The sequence below is a fragment of the Rhipicephalus sanguineus genome, chromosome 1, assembly GCF_013339695.2.
Source record: "Rhipicephalus sanguineus isolate Rsan-2018 chromosome 1, BIME_Rsan_1.4, whole genome shotgun sequence".
Lineage (NCBI taxonomy): Eukaryota > Metazoa > Arthropoda > Arachnida > Ixodida > Ixodidae > Rhipicephalus > Rhipicephalus sanguineus.
The window spans coordinates 277,193,687-277,212,672 of record NC_051176.1 but is presented as its reverse complement, the minus strand read 5'-3'; the positions used below and the strand labels follow the sequence as shown (position 1 = coordinate 277,212,672).

At 43.1% G+C, this 18,986-nt stretch overlaps 1 protein-coding gene across 2 annotated transcripts in view; it reads right to left on the bottom strand.

The window, feature by feature from the left end:
- Positions 1-454: 454 nt before the first annotated feature.
- Positions 455-18,986, bottom strand: part of LOC119379028 (uncharacterized protein KIAA0232) — a 58,764-nt gene continuing 40,232 nt past the window's right edge. For both annotated transcript variants that reach the window (XM_049411853.1, XM_037648165.2), the window contains 2 exons: positions 17,261-17,359; positions 455-1,429 (listed from right to left, as the gene is read on the bottom strand). In XM_049411853.1, coding sequence (XP_049267810.1) covers positions 1,305-1,429; positions 17,261-17,359 — 224 coding nt within the window. In that variant the 3' untranslated portion in view covers positions 455-1,304. The remainder of the gene's footprint in view (positions 1,430-17,260; positions 17,360-18,986) is intronic.

Genomic DNA, 18,986 nt, shown 5'->3' with positions numbered 1-18,986 from the left:
ATGTCATGTGGTATTTTTTTTTTTATTTCATGAGCATCTGCAGAAAGTGCTAACAGAAAGTTAGAAACAGTTGAATCAGACGTTTTACAAACCAATCTACAACTTTCTAATTGGAATTTTCAGCCCAGCTTCATTGCTTTAGAAGATAGTTATCAATATTGCCTAATTAAGCAATTAGGCAGAAAACAAAATATAGTGCAGCATACTCCATGTGATAGACAGCAACATGCATTTGGTTGTGTCATAATAAAGTGAAGTGGCATATTTTAAAACTCTGACTAGAGTTGGTTGGGGCACCCTCTATACATATAATTTTTGTCTTCATTTTCTTGACATACGCCCTTATAGTTGGATAAGAAAAATGGGGGTAAGCTCAAATGCAGCAGGCACATTCGAACTCACCCATCCCATGTGCAAAATTCTGTCAAGCCGCAGATTAATAACTTGCTTAATATCAGCAGGGTACATCAACCTTTATTGCCAACAAATGACCGGGCTACAGCAAACAGGCACATTAATAAAAAAAAATGTAAAAAAGCTAACGAACAAAAATGTACCCACACACTAAGAGTTGCAGCATGAGAGGTCGATCATATTTACACATTCATAATCTCTGATGTCCAACATGGTATTTATTTTTAAATGAACAAGAAAATATAAAAGGTTCAATTTCAGTTTCACATGACTTGTCACAAGACAACAAGGTTATACATATATTTATATATATATATATATATATATATATATATATATATATATATATATATATATATATATATATATAGACATACATATATCCATATAGACTATCCTATTCATTTTAAGACTAAAAAAAATTACCTTGGAATCTGACAAGATTAAATTAAATGCCACAAGCTCACACACTGGACCACAAAGTAACTGTTTTGAACACAGAAACAAAAGATTTTAATGATCTTATATGCATGTTTTAAACAGATCTTTCTCTTTCACAATAAAAAGAACACCTTATACAAGTGCAATCTAGTTTGTACTTGGGCACATTAATATGCAAGACAACAAATCACATTTTTTTTAACAAAAGAATTACAAAGACTCCGGGCAAGGAAGTTCAGGTAGGGGAAGGGTAGAGGATGAGGACAGGCTATAACTACAAAAGGGAACACTTCCAAGGGTATCCAAGCCACACATTTACACGCAAACATATTGCACATTCACACGCTCAATGTACTCATGGATAGAAAAACCCACTGCTCAAGTTCACAAAAGCTGACTAAAAACACTTTGATCTGACCCCTATTCACACCCTAAGCTCGACGGTATCTTCAAAAACGTTCAGCACACATTGGCTGTTGCCCTTCGCAACTGGTGCGCGACAATACCTTGAGCATAACCTTGTCCTCTCCACTGAGTGCCCAGACCGAATTGAAGCCATCAAAGATGTGCGTTTCTGGAAGGAAAGCGAAGACATTGAGTTTGCACAATCTGTAGCTACTCGCATGACAAGTGTTGATTACAAACTCTTGATATTTCAGTTGCTGTCCCACACAGCACCAGGCATTACTTTTTGTAAGCATCTAGGATAAGGTTTTGGCAATGCAAACAGACAAGTGCAGTGCACAGGTTACGTGGTGATGGTCATATTTTCTATGTACACTATATTATACAGGAACAAAAATTTTAATTAAAAGTCCATACATCCTTCTATAAGAGACACCACTTACTCCTTAACTGATGTGGCGTAACAGCAGCCGCCCTTGCATCTGTCACACATGCCACAAATCAGGCAGGAGCAGTGCAAACTCTTTTAAAATGCCCCGGACTCACAACTGTAACTGGATTTGCGCCAGCATAAATAAAGAAAAGATGGAAAGCAAGAAAAAAAGTTAAAAGAAAAAAGAAAAGGAAAAGAAAAGAAACAAGAGTCTGGAGGCCTGACAACAGTCATGCAGTAGTAGTCTAGGCAATGGAAGACAGCCTCGTCTACAGGGTGGCTTGCTCAAGGACGCTTCCCTGCCCCATTGTCTCAATATTTTTCTTCTACCACCGCTATCATTAAGCCGGTTTTATAAATTCTTGCATTAGAATGGTGCCGGGATGCCACTTTACAACTTCCAGTGTGTAACCAAAGTTATGATGGCACCCAACTTCCAGTGTGTACCAAAGTTGTGATGGCACCTGGCAAGGAGCCGTAAATGGCTGCGCGTGTATCAAAGGCAAGATCAAGGTAGTCGAAGACTTTCAAAGCCCTGTCAAAGGTTTTTGAAAGATGCGGAGAAGACCAAGCAGAAATTTTTTACTGTAACATTTCCAAAAGACATTGGGTAATTCGATTTCAATTTATATATACAGGGTGTTTTTTTAGACACTACAGACTTTTTATAAAAATTCTATGAAAGTCAGGCTCCTGTCATTTTCACATATGAACCCTATGTTGAGGCGGAAATACTTTCCTGCAGCTAAGATGACATTGACGCAACTAATCAAGAAAAACTCGTTAATTAACTTTATAATTATTGACTTGAGGGCAGGTATTTATATTAATTACAGAGATGTAGTGCGTGCCAATTTATGGCATACCTGTTTTTTAGAAATCACAAACGTTGCACGTAATTCGAGATATTCATCATCAAATTTCAAGGGCAAAATCAAAACTGATTGCGCCCGGCACGCACAAAGTGTGGCGAACACCAGAATGGCACGTGACAGGGAAGTAACGAAATTTGAATGAAGGCGCTCCAAAGCAGAATCTGGTAAGAAAAATCGGCAAGCATTCTGAAATACACTAGTAGACAGCTTAATGTTTGTGTGTGATGGGTGGTGCTTATATCTTACTTTCTTAAACTATTAAGAGGCGCGAAAAACTATTTCACCTGTCTGCAAGAAGAAGCGCCACAGTGGACGCCCCAGAGTTTTATGCTTCCCAGACAAAAAAAAAAAAAAAAAAAAAAAAAAAGGCTGATATTGTGGTTTTCTTGTGCACAGTTTGAAAGAAACAGATAAGCACCAAATACTATGCGCAAAAGTAAGGCGACGCGTGGGCATAAGTGAGATGACTTGCAGCTTTTTACAAGAACATACGGCCTTGGTGCGCAACCATTCAAATTTCGTCACTCCCATGTGGTGGGTAGTTCAGGTCTGACGCAGCAGAATGGTCGCGCTTCGTGCACACCTTGAGTGATCAGTTTTGATCCCATCCATGAAATTCTAGGGTGAATATACTGAAATACATGACTCTTTCGGGATTTCTAAAAAATAGGTAAGAAACATCTGTCCGGTGATCATAAGTTGGCCCGCACTACAATTTTGTAATACAAGTCAATAATTAAAAACTCAAGTCAATATTTAAAAGTAAGTAACAAGTTTTTGTTAATTAGCAGGAACAGTGTCATTTTAACTGTGGCAAAGTATTTCCGCCTTGACATGGAGTTCGTTGTGCGAAAACGACAGGATCCTTACTGTCATAGGCTTTTTATAAAAAATCTGCAGTGTAAAACAAAACAAACACCACGCTGTATAAATAAATTTACGTATTCACAACACAACAAAAGTGTGCAACATTAACCCTTTGAGGGTCAAAGACATACATGTACGTCACCTTTAACAGTTGCACGAATGTCAAAGACGTACACGTACGTCATGCCTGCATCTTTAACCCCTTAAGTGCTTTATTTTTTTGAAAATTTCCCAACCAAAAGTGCCTATTTTTTAATCGCTCATTTCGAATCTGATTGTACTAAAAAGTAGCTAGTGGATGTTGAAAACATATTTGTACCACACACTTAGCCAAATCAACACAATAAAGTTTATTTCTGGACAATACACAGGGAACCAGCTGCCTGCTGCTAATAAAAATAAAAAGCTTTTAAAGAAAACAGTTGCAGACGACATCTTTCTTGACTTGTGTAGGCTAAGTACCCTTGGACTATTCCACACAGGAGGCTTCGGGACTGTGTGGAAAATATTAAAACACGGAATAACGCAAAGCGGCTTGTTGCAGCTCCTGCACCCAAAAGAGTTTCATTTCTCAACTTTTTCCCATTTTCTCCTCGCTTCCGAGCTGTCTTCATCACCGGAGGAGCTGCTCAATCCACCGCCATCGCTGTCTTCACTTCCAAACACAAGATAAACATCTGTATCCGAATCATCACTCAAAGAAGATGACGAAAATTAAAAAGCTTTTTTTTCGTGTTGATGAGCGAGCTATCTATGGGTCGCCGCCAACGCAAGCCATCTTTTCATACAAAAACCGTGTCTTTCCGCAGGAGAATAAATAGTCAAGTAAATGCTGCCATCTGGTGGACGACACGCAATCTAAGCTGTAGACGAGCGCTTCTCGTCCTGAACGCTACAGGGGAGTACCTATTCCGCGAGGACGAGCTCTGCTCGTCCAAAGCACTTAAGGGGTTAAAATGCGCGCATTTTTTAAATCATTTCTCTTGCTTGGCATGTGCTGCCACACTGCGGGAATGCGTGGAATTTTTTCCTTGCATCGATGTCCCTCCATTTTTTTTTTTGTTACGCTTTATACAGTGGTGCGTCGGCTAGTTTCGGTTTTGTTCTTCGGCCGGTTCACACTTGTTGCGCCTGCAAAACTGATGGCTTTCCGGTTTAGAATCTTTCAAAAGGTGACCTATTTTTTACTCTCTCGTTTATTGCTCACCAGTACGCAGTGCTGGGCAGTATCGAAGATACATGCATCTTAGATACTATCTTAGATACTCTTTGGGTATCTTATCTGTATCGCAATAAGTCTCGAAAGACGTGTATCAGTATCTGTAATTCCGATACATTGAATAATGTATCAAATATCTTAAGATACAAGATAATGCGACTGCACCACCACCATGCGAAACAATAAATGCTGGCTGAACGCCGCTTCTCAAGCTGATACTGCTGCTGCTAAGACACCAGAATAAAGCTAAAGGCAGTGAAATTTTATCTTTCCACCAGAGTTTTCCAGCAAGGATAGGCGATGAGCTCAGAGCGGATGAATCCTATTGGTGGAGCAGAGCCACGTGGCAACAATTATTATTAGCTCTTGGGGGTGCTGCCTGTGTTGTGTTTCTATACTTAATCACTGTGTCTGATACACAACCGCTTTTCTATTTTACTTAGATATATTCGTGTTCCTTGTTTAGGCTTCCCTAAATTCTTTTACTGCTACTAATCATCAGGTAATCGGAGTTATAACTGGCATTAGTCTGAATAGCGGCGGTGTCCCGAGGCGCTTTGTGCCACTGTACAATAAGTCTGAAACGTTTCTGGGTGGCACATGTTCTTGGTGACGTACATCTGTCCGGTAATCTGTTATTGCGAAAACCGTAATATGTTTATGGGCAAAGTAGACCTACACAGTGGTATTTGCACCATCGTGCGGAGGGTTCTTATTGAAGTTCTTATGATTAGATGGCAACCCACTAGCTGGTCAGCATGCAGAGCAGCGACTCCCATCAATTACAAAAGCGACATGCAAAAACCTCTATCATCGAAGTGTATAAAGTGCTGTCATTTTAAAGGGCCCCTGACAGCCGATTTTTTGTTTGTGACATTTACGTTGCAATAAGTAGGTCTATGTCTTGTAATCACGGAATGACACCGCAAATGCTCCTACGTGATGTCTAATTAAACCTAGCAGCGTTAATTATGGTCATTTTTAGTGTAGGTTCAAAGCGCGCGCCGAAAGAGGATAAGAAACTAGCGCCGCGCCACGGCGGTCGCGCCTCGGGGCACGCGTGATGACATACGCTCAGTATTGGGTGACGTCAGCCACGCGCTTCTTGTGCTGCCAGTTGGAGAAGTTCGTCTGCTCGTCGAGCACGTGGTAGACGATGTCATCGCTGTCAGACGGATTCGTGGCCCTACTCATCGTCTAACGAGTCCGACGACGGTTCGCAAGTGGCAGACGCTGAGGTTGCGAATGTTTTGAACGGAGCAGCCTGGCAATGCAGCGGCTGAAACCGAACGCGTCTCCTCGCCGCAAGGATCGCGGCTGCACTTTTTTCTAGCGCTCCGATGCGTTCGCCTGTAGTGGACTCACTATGGGTTGCTCTTTTTGTTGCCACCCGGCAGTTATTATTATTTTTTTTTACAAGCGTCTAGTGCTGACAGCACTGCTTGGCGCCGCCGTTGAAGAACGGTGAGACGCCGTGAGCTGGTGTATCACTGGCGTCTGAAATATGGTAGCTGCGCCTTAGTCGAAGCAGCTGTAGTGAAATATAAAGAAAAACATAAAAGTATGATAATAAATTATAACGATTCCAGTTCACTACAGACGCCGCTTAGACACCGCAGTTGTACGTCCTCACCCGAAAGCGCTTTAATTTTTCTTTCTTCTAATGTGTTGACCTGCAAATAATAAGGACGAAAATTATCATCCCCAGCGTATGGTCCACTGTTCGATCTCACACACTCGCCGCGTGCAAGTTGCGTAAAATTAGAATGAAATTGTTCTCAATCGCAAGTACAATTACGTGTGTTAAGTTGTTTCAACCTCCTGAAACAGCCGAGTACAATATTCATTGGAAGTTAGTCGAAGCGAACGGCATACACGTTCTCTGTTAAACGCGTTACACAGTTTTATTTGGGCATCCGCAGCAGCTCTGCGGACGCAGCCTGCCAGCCATTCCCAATGACAGGCTGCGTCCACATATATTTAGTGGACGCTCAACTGAAACTCTATTAATGCACGGCACCGCTACAACGACGTGGAACGTGGAGAAATGCACACAAGAAACGCGCGCAAGCGCCTACAGCAGAAGGCGCGGTGCGACTAGAAAAAGTTGCACTGGCGCCACCTGGATTTTTCTTCGCCAAGAGAAACGCCTGAACCCTCCCATTCGCGCCACTAGGAAGTTGGTTCTAGTACAGTGCACCATGCGTATTTCTGTCTATGACGTCGACAATACTTGCTTTACCTCTGCAACGTCACAAGGGGCCTACGTCTACGTCATACTAGTGGTTATGTTGATAGGAGCTCAAAGTTCAGATGAGCACTCAGGCTTACTTTAAAACCAAATTAAAATATCTTAAAGGCAACGCTCGTCACTCATAATCGGTCAGAAGTGTCCCCGCATGCAGGACTATGAATCAACACAAGCATCTCGCATTTCCAAATTCGGTGTCAGGGGTCCTTTAAGCAGCTAAAGCAACGCCAATAAGTTGTTATGAAATGAAACTAATATACCTTGAGTAAGAAGTAGAAAACTTTTGAGATACTAACGCACATTTCATTCAAATAGAACAAAATTGGTCACAGCTAACACACTTTTAAGCGAACATTTTGGGGCATGGGCATTTAGTGCTTCATTATATAGATATATAACAACAAATTTGCAAATGTATCGAAGTATCTTAAGATACAATTGGAATGTATCGTATTGGATACAATCAGTGTTGTATCTTGTATCTGTATCTCAAATACTTCTGAGTATCTTGTATCATATCGAGATACAATTTAAAAGTAGCTTTGCCCAGCCCTGCCGGTACGCGATTACGCCCGTTTCCGTGCAAGCGTTGACTGACACAAACGTTGCTGCTGTCGTTGCGTTTCCCGTTTCGGGGACTCGCGAAAAACACTTGTCTCGTTAGCAATAAGACGAAGGATTATTGTAGGTTTCGGACTTGTTTTCGCTTTCCGGATGTGCTTGCAACTACGCAGTTTTCTTCAGTGCGCTCACCCGTGCAGTTTGCTTTCGATATGGAAGTGCGCTCCGGTTTCTCTGCTGCAGGCGAGACTAGCGGCGATTCAGAGGTATCGCCACTCGACTGGTGAATCAGAATCTGATTCAGTAAACATCAGCCCATCATATGAGGAGTTACTTACGAGTTAAGACTCAGACGATGAGTGAGCGACATCTCAAAAGCGTGTGCGGCGAGACGATGCTGACTGGATTAGAAGTGGCTTTTCTCCCCCCATGTTTCCACTTAACGCCACTTCGTGCACTTATTTTTGTACGTCTGTGAACTACACAGGTGTTTATTCCAATACATAATTTTTTAACAGTCGTATAGGTTTTTAAATAAAATTTATCTTGCTGTTACGAATAAACCATGTGTATGTAATACCCCAACAATTTTTTTGTCACGTTACGGTCACCCCAAAAAATTTTAGACATTTTTTTTCTGAATTAGATTCGTCTGAAGAATGTAATTCAGCAAAAAAAAAAAAAAAACACACATTTTTGGGACGCATTTCGCGAAAAAAATCAACCCTCAAAGGGCTAAAGGGGTCCTGCAACACTTTTTCAAGTAATTGTCGAATGGCTTCATTAAAAGAGCTTATTGCCTCACGAATAGACTGCCAGAAAAAAATTTTAGAATCCGTCAAGTACGAGCGGAGTTGCAGGGATTTGTCGCACGCTTCAAGTGCTCCCTCTCCTTTCGTACTATCTAGCGCGCTGAAAGCTACACAGGAAGGGGGTGACAAAGAGGCAAGAAGATGCGTCCCTTCGTCAGCATGTATGAACTTCAGCACTTTTCTTTTTTTATTTGAACACGTGACTTACTTTCAATGTGAATGCGCACGCCTGATCATGTGGCAGCATCTCGCGGTGGCGACGGCAACTATGAAGCTCACGATGCTCAAATCAGCCAATGGCCGTGTACTTTATGGCGTGGTCATTTGAATTTATGGCATCATTTGTCGAGAGAAGAGGAAACGTTCATTCTAAAAAGACAGGGCGTGCAAACACGGACACAAGAAAGAAGTCAGGACACCACAAACGCCGACTAACAACTGAAGAGACGCACAACGGCTGAAAAGAAAGAAGACACGAAAACTTATCTGCGCATGCCCATGCAACAGGCGAACCTATCAATCCGGCACGCGTGGCGGTCTACGTGGAAGGTAACTGTTAAGACATTTTATTTCATCTTTATGCAAGTTGATCGACGGTTGGCTCACGCATGCGCTACCACTATTCTCGATATGCCATGCTTCAATCATCAGGCGCGTTTCTTCATTTCTATGACGGTACAACACTGCGCATTCATCGAATTTTGGCGTGCACTTACAATCTCGACAATGTAAAGATAGATTAGAAGGTGAGCCTCCGGTTAGCGATCTCTTATGTTCCAACAATCTCTGGTTAATGCAACGGCCCGTTTGTCCTACGTAGAAGCGACCGCAGCTGAAAGGGACCTTATACACCACACTCGTACGGCAATCAGTGAATTTGTTGGTGTGTTTTACGAAACAAATATCGGTTCGCTTCTTGTCTTTTACTCGCTCATTCTTCCTCTGCACAGCGCCACAAATCTTACCTAGCTTATTGGCCGCCGTGAAAACAACATTAACGCCGTATCTGCTTCCTACTTTCTTTAGCCTGTGAGATACGCAATGAATGTACGGTATACCTACGACACGTTTCTTCCTATCGCTTTCTGCAACCATGCTTGGACTTAACACAATATACTTCTTTAAACGTTCAGCAACCGTGGCCACTGCACCACGAGGATACCCTACATCTAAAAGACGCGTAACCTGTGCGTTAAAGCTATCACTCATTCTGTGCTCACACGACTTGGTGAGGGCTGATTTAAGGCAAGAGAATCTCAGGAAAGATGTCGCCCGAGCTCCAATTGAAGCCGAGGCGTCAAAGAATGTCAACAGTGAGGCACCAACGGTCGCTGTACCGCCTGTGAAGACGCGCCGAGCAGGACACATTGCAACTGAGCGGCCACCATCATCTGCGGCTCAAAAGATGACGAAGGTGGTCGTCCAGGCAAAGCACCACGATGCGCAGAAGTGGACGAAACACCGAGAACGTTCTAACGAACGCGACCACGCCTTGCTAGCGTCAAATGGGTCGACGGCAGCAGAGACGCCCCCTCCGGCACCATCAAATGGAACGGCTCGCAAGAAAACGAAAAGGAACAAAAAGAGAGCAAGCGAGCACCGAAAGAAGGGGCGCAAGCGCGGCACGATTTAAACAGTACAGGGTGTTGGAGTTGAAAGTGTTTTTAGTGTTTTGAGTTTGAATGAGTTGTGTTATTATACCCAGTGTCGAGAGTGTATGGCTAGTGAGCCCAAGTGTTACTTGCGTTATTTTATGTGTACAATGCTATTGATATAATTGTATATGCATTATAACTGAAGAGCTTTGTTTTGAGCGTTTGCATTGTTTTATATGAAAGGTATGATAGTGTGTTGTACTTATGTACTTGAGTTTATCTTTCATATGTCGTGACATTGAAATGCCCTGTGAATTGTATTGATATTTCTATTGTGAATGTGACGCGCATTGTGTGAAGGACTGAGTTATGGACTCTGTATGTGGGACATTTTTGGTTATGTGTATGTGCGCGCTAATTTATGTTGTTTGAATATTATGTGATAATATTCTTGAAGTGGGGGGCAGTGTCACAAATTAGCGTGTTATAAAGCGCGCGCGCGGCCGCTTTCAAGCAGCTACGAGACAGAACGGCGCGAACCGCTCGCCCAAGAAGCGCGAAAAGACGAAAAAACAAGTATCAAAAGACGCCGGCGCGCCGCATCTTCCTCACCCACTCGAGCCAGACGCAGTCAACACGATCGAACGCCCGGCAAAGCCTGGATCTTTCTAGAAGGAAGGGGGGACGCAGCACCGAGCGATGCCGCCGCGATTCGAACCTACGAGAAAGCTCTCGCCCTTTCTCTGGCCTCAGCTGTATTGCACGCCGAAGAACTCTCCCGACGCTTCTAGAAACCGGGGGAGAAAGGATAAAAGCGTGCGACGACGACGAGTCGGGAAGTCAGTGAGAGGGTCAGTGAAGGGAGTCGGCAGGTCAGTGAAGGAGTGGCCCGGTGATGGTGAAGTTACGCTAAGTGTGGCTCCGTTAGCCAAAGAAGACGTGTTTATGATGGTGTGCGGTCAGTCGATCGTCGATTTGGAAGAATCCATAGACACCGTGTGAGCCGTGACAAGTCACGACGACGGTTGAGCTACGACGATCAACGCTGGAGCTGGCGTGAGTGTTTCCTTGAAGAGAAGCATTCGATTACCGTCCAAGTATTGTGGACTGGATACGCCATTATCTATTCAGGACTTTAACTGTCGTTCAATAGTTGTAATGCATGCGATTGCATTCGTAGCGTGTGATCTGTTTGTTTAGCTCCCGTTATGTAAACACCATCTGAATTATATTGTGAAGCTGTAACGGGTACCAGCCGAGTGTGCGCGTGTTTGGGATATTTGTATTGCCTTAACCGAGAATATATTTCGTTTTCGTTTGTGTTATCGACTCTCGGCTCTGACTCGGTCTTTGGACCACAACCGGCGTTCGCTGGCGCACCAAAGGACCAACTCTAAATTGTCCGCGCTTTCGTGGTGCGTTTTCGGAGGGCCTTGACGCCAGCCCTTAGAATCCGCCCGGCGATTGCCGTCCCCATTAACGGGATTAGTGACACATGTGCTGCTACACTTCAGAAATAAGTGGAATTTTTTTCATGCGCCGATGCCTCTCCGTTGCTTTTTTTTTCTTTCCAAAGCGGCGCGCCGGCTTTCGCTTGCGCGTCCGAGCCGTCAAAATCTACGACATCACGGCAACTAGTGTGGGAACTTCAAGGTGGCGTCACCACCTGCATTTTCTTTTTGCGCTTTTTTCTCGCTTACCAATTGTCTTCCTGCGGCAAGTGTGGTGATTTTGGTATTGTAAAAACTAATTTACTAATACGAGAAAAATCGTTTTTCTCTTTAGGGTCCCTTTAAGGGGTGCTTGAGAAAGAGAAACAGAACGTGACCATCCGTAGCCTTTTTATTGTTTTATCTTCCAAAAAATCATGTCTCAGCAACTTGATGTACAAGCAAGCTGTGATGAATTGGACATTTCAGAAGGTCACTACAGTGAGCTTCTCTACATTATGACGCCACTGAGAATAATGTGCACTTCCACAATTGTTTGCATTCTGTCCTTCGTATACGAATAAAAAAAGGCGCCCAAGATGCATGCAGCCGAAGCTTTTACGGGACTATCGACACTAAAGTGATCACTGGATGAAGCCGTTTTCGCTTAAAATTCTAGTGTTGCCTAAACTAAAGTGTCCAATCCACTGTCATCACCATCATTCATGATAATGTTGGCACATGAAAGATAAATTTTTATGTTTCAATTTTATGTAAAAGCTGGTGAAAATTACCACCTTGAATACTAACACAGTTGAAGCTCGATCTAATGAAGAAATTTCCATTCCCCGCCAGGTACCCATTGGGTTCAATGTTGTCATCAACCCGAATTAACGAAACTAACTTGGCACCTAACTCGATTTATCAAAGTTTTTTCTTTTTTTTCAAATAATAAATCAGTAAGAAACCGGTGATTTCTTTCAAATCTTGATGCGGACGGGTTTTTCTTCGAGTGCGCCATCTGGTCACCCTAGTCACAAGCCCCTTTTATTTTGACGGACCTGCACACCGAGCCCATGTACAGAACAACAAAGTCAACAGTAGGCTGGCCTCTTATGTACCAGATGGCGTTAGGAGCAGCGGTGGTTTAGTTGCTGTGTAAATGCTCTCACAAAAACACTACAGAGGTTGCTTTCATTATTTTATGGTTTATGCGACGGGTGGCACTGATCGTCTCCTCGCAATTTTCTTGCTCGGCCTTCTCACACAATCACTGCATTCGTACTTTCTTAATTGCATATCGGCAGCCTGCGATAGTTTCACGTGACCATCTGGTTTGCATTGCCCAGACATGGGAGGCTACATGTCCTGCGATATGGGAGCCTCCATGTCCTGGTCGCCTTAGCGGACTTTTGACGCTACAGGCATGAATTAGTGGCAAATACAATGCCGCAGTAGCTTTTGGGAGTTACTGCATTAACAGTTTAGACTTCGATGAACCGAAAAATTCCTTTCTCGATTTTACGAACTTCCCAATTTAACAAAATAATTTGAGCACAGTCATCACTTCATTAAATCTGATTTTAACTGTATTTCGACCTACAGTTACAAAATATCTCGAAGGCTGTAATCGCTGCTGTATAGAAGCTTACCTCAGTTTACATAGTGGTCTCATTTTCTCCCGGTTAAAAAAAAAAAAGTTATGTTCTTTTGTTGATGTTTAAGTTTGTGAATATTTGTTTCAAATAAAATGTGCAATTCTATGGCTGTTTTGAAAATGGCTGCCTTACTATTAAAAAACTACTTCATTCCTACTCGCATACGATTCGTTGTCATCATTATTCGCACACCCCTAAAATCAATGTCGTGGTGAGGTGGTGTGGGAACTTCCAAGGTAGTGGCGCAACCAGTCTTTCCTTTTTTTTTTGCCTTGTCTGGCTTACCAAGCCTATAGTGATAAAAGTCGTATAGCTAGTATTGTAAAGGGGTAATTGACTAATATAAACAAGTCAAATTGTTTTTCTGTTTAGTGTCCTTTTAAGAAATAAGATGTCATGCAGTCCGGGAAAGGTGCAGAGACGGGAAGAGCTCCTAATTTGCTGTGCATTCTCGTAAGATAGCAGCACACAGAAGAAAATAGCAGTCCCCTAACACACAAACAGCCAAGATTAGTAAGTATGAGGGGCAAGATGTCCTGCAGCATCCGAATAGCTCACACTCCCAACAAATCTGTGAATAAACATTGTTGAATGAATTGGTGCAAGCTTTATGTGTGAGCCTTCAAGGCACCAAAGACGAAGACAAGATGACAACTCACCACAGTGTGCTGTGTGCACATAGTTGTCATGGTCTTTTAAGTATTTGTAGTGCTAAATGTTAACATGTACCATTTGAACTAAATGGTGCATTCTTTAGAAGAGTAGGTGCATGACAAAATGCCCAGCCAGTATATTCAGAGACGAGTGTTATGCATCAAATAAAGAAACACCCTTACTTTTCAAAATGGAAATGGCTGACACTATGGCAGTGCCCAATTGGGAGAAAGCATGTACAGTCGAACACGGATATATCGAACCCACATATATAGACTTTTCAGCTATATCGAACTCGTAAATTATCCCCTTGAATATCCTTTCTAAAAGTATAGAAATTCGCACGTTTACATCGAACGGTATTTTTACCCGCCATCGGATATATCGAACGCTGCGCGAGCTAGAAGGTGCGCTTCGACACTCGCTGCACTCCGCGACCTTTGCGGTACCGCGCCTCCGCCGACACCCGAAACACTATAAAAACGTGAGGGCGAGAGGGCTCGGACTGTACTCCTGTTGGGCGCGTTCTCCAACTTGCGGAATGGCTTTTTCGTTTTCCTCTCTCTCTCGTTCTTATGCTTTCTCCGCGTTACCGTCGGCTCGGAGAGCAGGAACGAAGGAGCTGGCGACCTCCTCCTTCCGCCTTTTTTTTTTTTTAGAGCAGGAACAAAGGAACCGGCGGCCTCCTCCTTTCGCCGTTTCTTTCTTTTTTGTTGCTGTTTTGTGAGTTTTGATCATCCAACCACAGCCCGCGCCTTTCGTAATTGCTCAGCCAACCACAGCTCGCGCCTTTCGTACATTGCTGCTGCCCTCGCAGGTAGCCGGGTAGCCTGGATAGCCATCGCCGCCATCGTGACTGATCGCGAATGCTTTGTTGGCGGAGTCCACTTCCGTGAGTTTTCGCATACCACCGCATTCCTCTTTTGTATGCGTGCTGTGCAAAGGCGCTGCGGACTGCTTGAATTTTCGACTTCTCGTGTAGCAATGGCCAGCGTCAAGAAGCGCAAGAACTTTGACTTTGCGACGAAGTTGAAAGCCATACAGCGTGTTGAGGGGGCGAAAGAAGTTCAACGGTGGCGGACGACATCGGGATACCATGGAGCACTATGAGCACCTTGTTGAAGAACAAATCGGATATCAAGGCAAAGGCGGTGGAGCAGCGAACGTCGGGAGCCTGTCGTGTGCGCGCTCCTGCCCACGGGAAAGTAGAAAAGGTACTCTATGCCTGGTTCTTAGCAGCGCGCGCGAAGAACATTCCTGTGAATGGCCCGAAGCTGATGGCTAAGGCGAAATAGTTCGCCGCCGCACTCGGTGAAGACGATTTCACCGACAACACTGGATGGCTTCACCAATTTAAGCAACGCTACAACATCGTCGGCAAACGACGAGCGCATAGCTGACGTGTTTCGCGAGTTGGCGTCCCTCTTCCCGGCTGCTGTTCCACCCGAAGTGTCTGCAGACGATTTCGTGGAAGCAGACTGCAATGTTCGGTCTGTTGCGAGCCTCACTGACGAGGACATTGTAGCTGCGGTCGCAGGGACCCACGATGCCCAGGCCGACAGCTCAAGCAACGAGGAAGATTGTCCGGACGAGGCGGCAGCTACGCGCACATACTCCACCGCTGAAGTGGCGACAGCGTTCGGTTTGATTCGCCGTTGTTGCGGCGACATGGAGGGAACCGGGCTGTTGCACCTCGACAGCCTCGATAAGATCGAGGCCAACGTCTTCAACCTCATTTCAAAGACAAAGAAGCAGGCCAAGATAAGCGATTTTTTTTCATGCAAATGAAACGTTCTGTTGCATCGTGTGTGCGGAATTAGTTGTCAATTTTTGAATGCGCCGATTGTAGGTGATTGTCCACCACTGGTAAGGCCTCGGGGGCCTGTATTTTTTTATATCAAATTTTTCATATATCGAACTAATCCGCAATCTCCTTCGAGTTCGATATATCCGTGTTTGACTGTAGTAGAAAAGTCAGGCAAGGATGCACACTGGGCTTGAACATATTAGAGAGGCTCTAATATATCACAAACTGCAGTGCACAAGGAAAAAAAAATTCTGAAAATATGGCACAAGAAAGGAGTACCACATGGACTATGCCTAGAGAACACTGTCACACAAGGGGCAATGCATGGTTAAAGTGCAGCTGTAGGAAATACTGTAACCTTATCCAGAAACCCAGAAACTAGCTTTCTACGCCTACAAATGAGCTAACCCACCCCGCTCACTCACTACCACTCCTCCCCGCAAACAGGGGAGACTTGATTTTCACTATGATAAAAAAAAAAGTGCGAACGTCAGGCGAACTTCAGAAGTTCATTAATAGTTGATGCAAAATGTGCCACGTTGTCCCTTAGTGGTCTGAACAAATAAACCACAATGTTGTATGTCTTTTTTTTTTGCCAAGTATTCCAACTGATACTTTAGTTTCTATCCAAAAGGACAAGAAAAACCAACTAAGGCTGGCATATTGAAATAATATTCAGAACTTCTATACAAGACTGCACACTGCATACGACAAGTAAGCATGACGTACAGCTGTTTATGGTATGCTTACTTTTCACACGAAGAAATGCTGCTTTGCCTGGAAGTGACCAACAGATATTTGTGATAAGGTTTGTGACAAGCTTGCTCGTGTGGAGCTTACACAGATCTTTAGCTTAAGATTAATTTCAAATATTTATGACTTTCAAAATGTCTAGCTGTACACTGGCACTTTGTATTTACAAAGGTATACAAATATTCAGAATGACTGTAGCAAAGCATTGGTGATCTCGTAGGCACCAGCCCATGCTACTAATATATATATAAAAAAAAGCCTTCACACTCCAAATCCCTCAATGCAATGCACAATGGTGAGTTTCCAGGCTTTCGCCCTTGCGTTAGAAGAAGGCAACATTATAAAATGGACACAAGACAAATCATGGTTCCTCCAGGCAACTCATCTTTGTAAGTTGACGCATGAAATTGCTTGCGGGAATACCACAACAAATGGAGTCACAAAATTCAACAACCAATTCAGGGATCAAACTTTAAAAACAAGAAATGTCCACATTTAGCTGCAAATGTCAAGCGTTACAGAGAGAGTCACCACTTCCAGAACAGTCCTGTTAAAGGAGTTAGGAAGACGCATGGCGCAGAGGGTGTGGTGCATCAGTGAGCAGTTGATTTCTTTACAAAAAATATGCCATTTCTATAAACCTACATATTTTATGAACTGTATGTTATTAATATTATATACTACATATATAGATTATATATATTATTCTTATCAAACTACTACTATTGTTTTGCTTTGCTTTCTGGCTGACGCAACACACAATGTGGTTCTATATGTTATCTGTTTAATGACACTATCCTCACGCAGTAATGCTTCCCTCCCATTTACATAATCTTACATACTTCAGCCGTCTTTCCACAATACTTGTGTCAATCCTGCATCTAGGAACGAATAGGTGTACGTATCAAAAAATTCCTAATGTGAAAGCAACGAATTAAAGAAAACATTTCAATAATGCACCGTTGGATTTTTATACACTTAGCCTGTTACAACTAAATCCCCCCTCATTGCTTCAGTAAAACTCCAACTATATCTCTGAACAGTCCCATAATGTAGCCATGCTTTCAGCACTGCTGCTGTCTCACCTATGGCTGCTGATGTCTGGCGGCCCCATATAGCAACCAAGCTGGGGCTGTCAAGTTTGCTGCGCAGTTGCTGTTCTTGCATCAATTCCCAGTTTGCACCTGTAAGTAATAGGTGTTAAAGTAGTAAGATTCTGTGGCTCTTTCTGATTTTAGCAAAATAAGATCTTTCATCTATAGCCAACAATTTCAAACGCATGGTTTTTTTAACACGTTCAATAACATGTATAACTTCCTTTTATATCAAGGAAAGAAGATTACTTTTAAGGGCTCATTTTTCTTTGTCAGACACAATATTAATGAGAACTAAGAAACAATAATGACAAGGAAAGTATAGGGGATGTTTTTTGTTGTAATTAGGATACAAATGTGAGGAAAGTAAAGTGGACGGAAAGGTAACTTGCCGCCGGCAGGGACCGAACCTGCGACCTTCGAATAAAGCGGCCAATGCTCTAACACTGAGCTACGGCAGCGGTAATCCCCCCGTCCACTTTATGGGGTGTATATGTGCATTTAAACCTAGCAGTGTTAGCGCTGATCGCAGCTATGGCGGCGAGTGTGGAACACTTTTTCTGCCTGTTGGCGTCATTCATATAGCACGCGATCATTTTACGAGCTGGCAGCTGACCAATAATCCCTCGCATACTACCTCAATGCATCAATCCCTCACATACCTGAATGCACCAAGAAAAACGAACCCTTAAAAGTCATCTTTTCTTCATTCATAGTGAGGGTCTCGTTCTGGCAGGCTTGATGCATTCAGGTAGTATGCAAGGGATTATTGGTCAGCTGCCAGCTCATAAAAAGATCATAAAAAGGAACTCTTGCTCATTTGAAGCGTGAGTATGCCAGCTCTGTGTGGGATCCTTGCACAAACATTCCTGTTCATACCTTGGAATCCGTCCAAAATCGCACTGCACGTTTCATCCTTTCAGACTATGCACGCTATGTGCTCACACAGGAAGGTGTCTTGCCTTGTTCTTTTTCATAAAATCTATCAAAATCCACAAGTTTGTTCTTCTTTCAAAACCATCTTACGTATAAAACAAATTTGACCATCAACACAATGTACACATACCTTTCTCACACGCAAAATATTTTTACAATTGCTTTATTCCTAGCACTTTGAATGACTGGAACCACCTGCCCACCTCTGTTGCCCAACTGACCGATCTCAGCTGCTGTTGAATGCTATGTATACACTTAGCAGCCACATTTTTTTTTTCCTCTGTTCTCGTGTATATTGTTACCCCCTCCTTTCTGCAATGTCTGCAGGCCTTGAAGGTACTCAAATAAATAAATGAATAAATAAATAAATAAATAAATAAACAAACGAACTGTACTATGTACTTTAATTATTTTGATATCAGATGTTTCTAATTTGTTGGGCAGAACTACAAAGGCAGATAATTCTACCTCTTCAATGCTTTTTTAGGGAGCATGCCCACATTTACAATAGTGAGGACAGCAATATGTCCGCGCCCAGGCAGGTCTTGCCGGAAAGGGCTATCACGAGCTATCTTAACAAACCAACCCCTATCATTAACATCGCATCAATTTATGTTTATCACTGTTGTATCAGTACAGTGGTAGTATACTCCAAGCACCAGGTGGTGTCACACAATCAACGGTGATAGGAAGCTCTCATGTAGGCACCCATACTACACCCCCCCTCCTCCAATTCTTTAAGTTTTTGAGTTTGAGTTTCAAAATTGTTTTATTGTTTCCT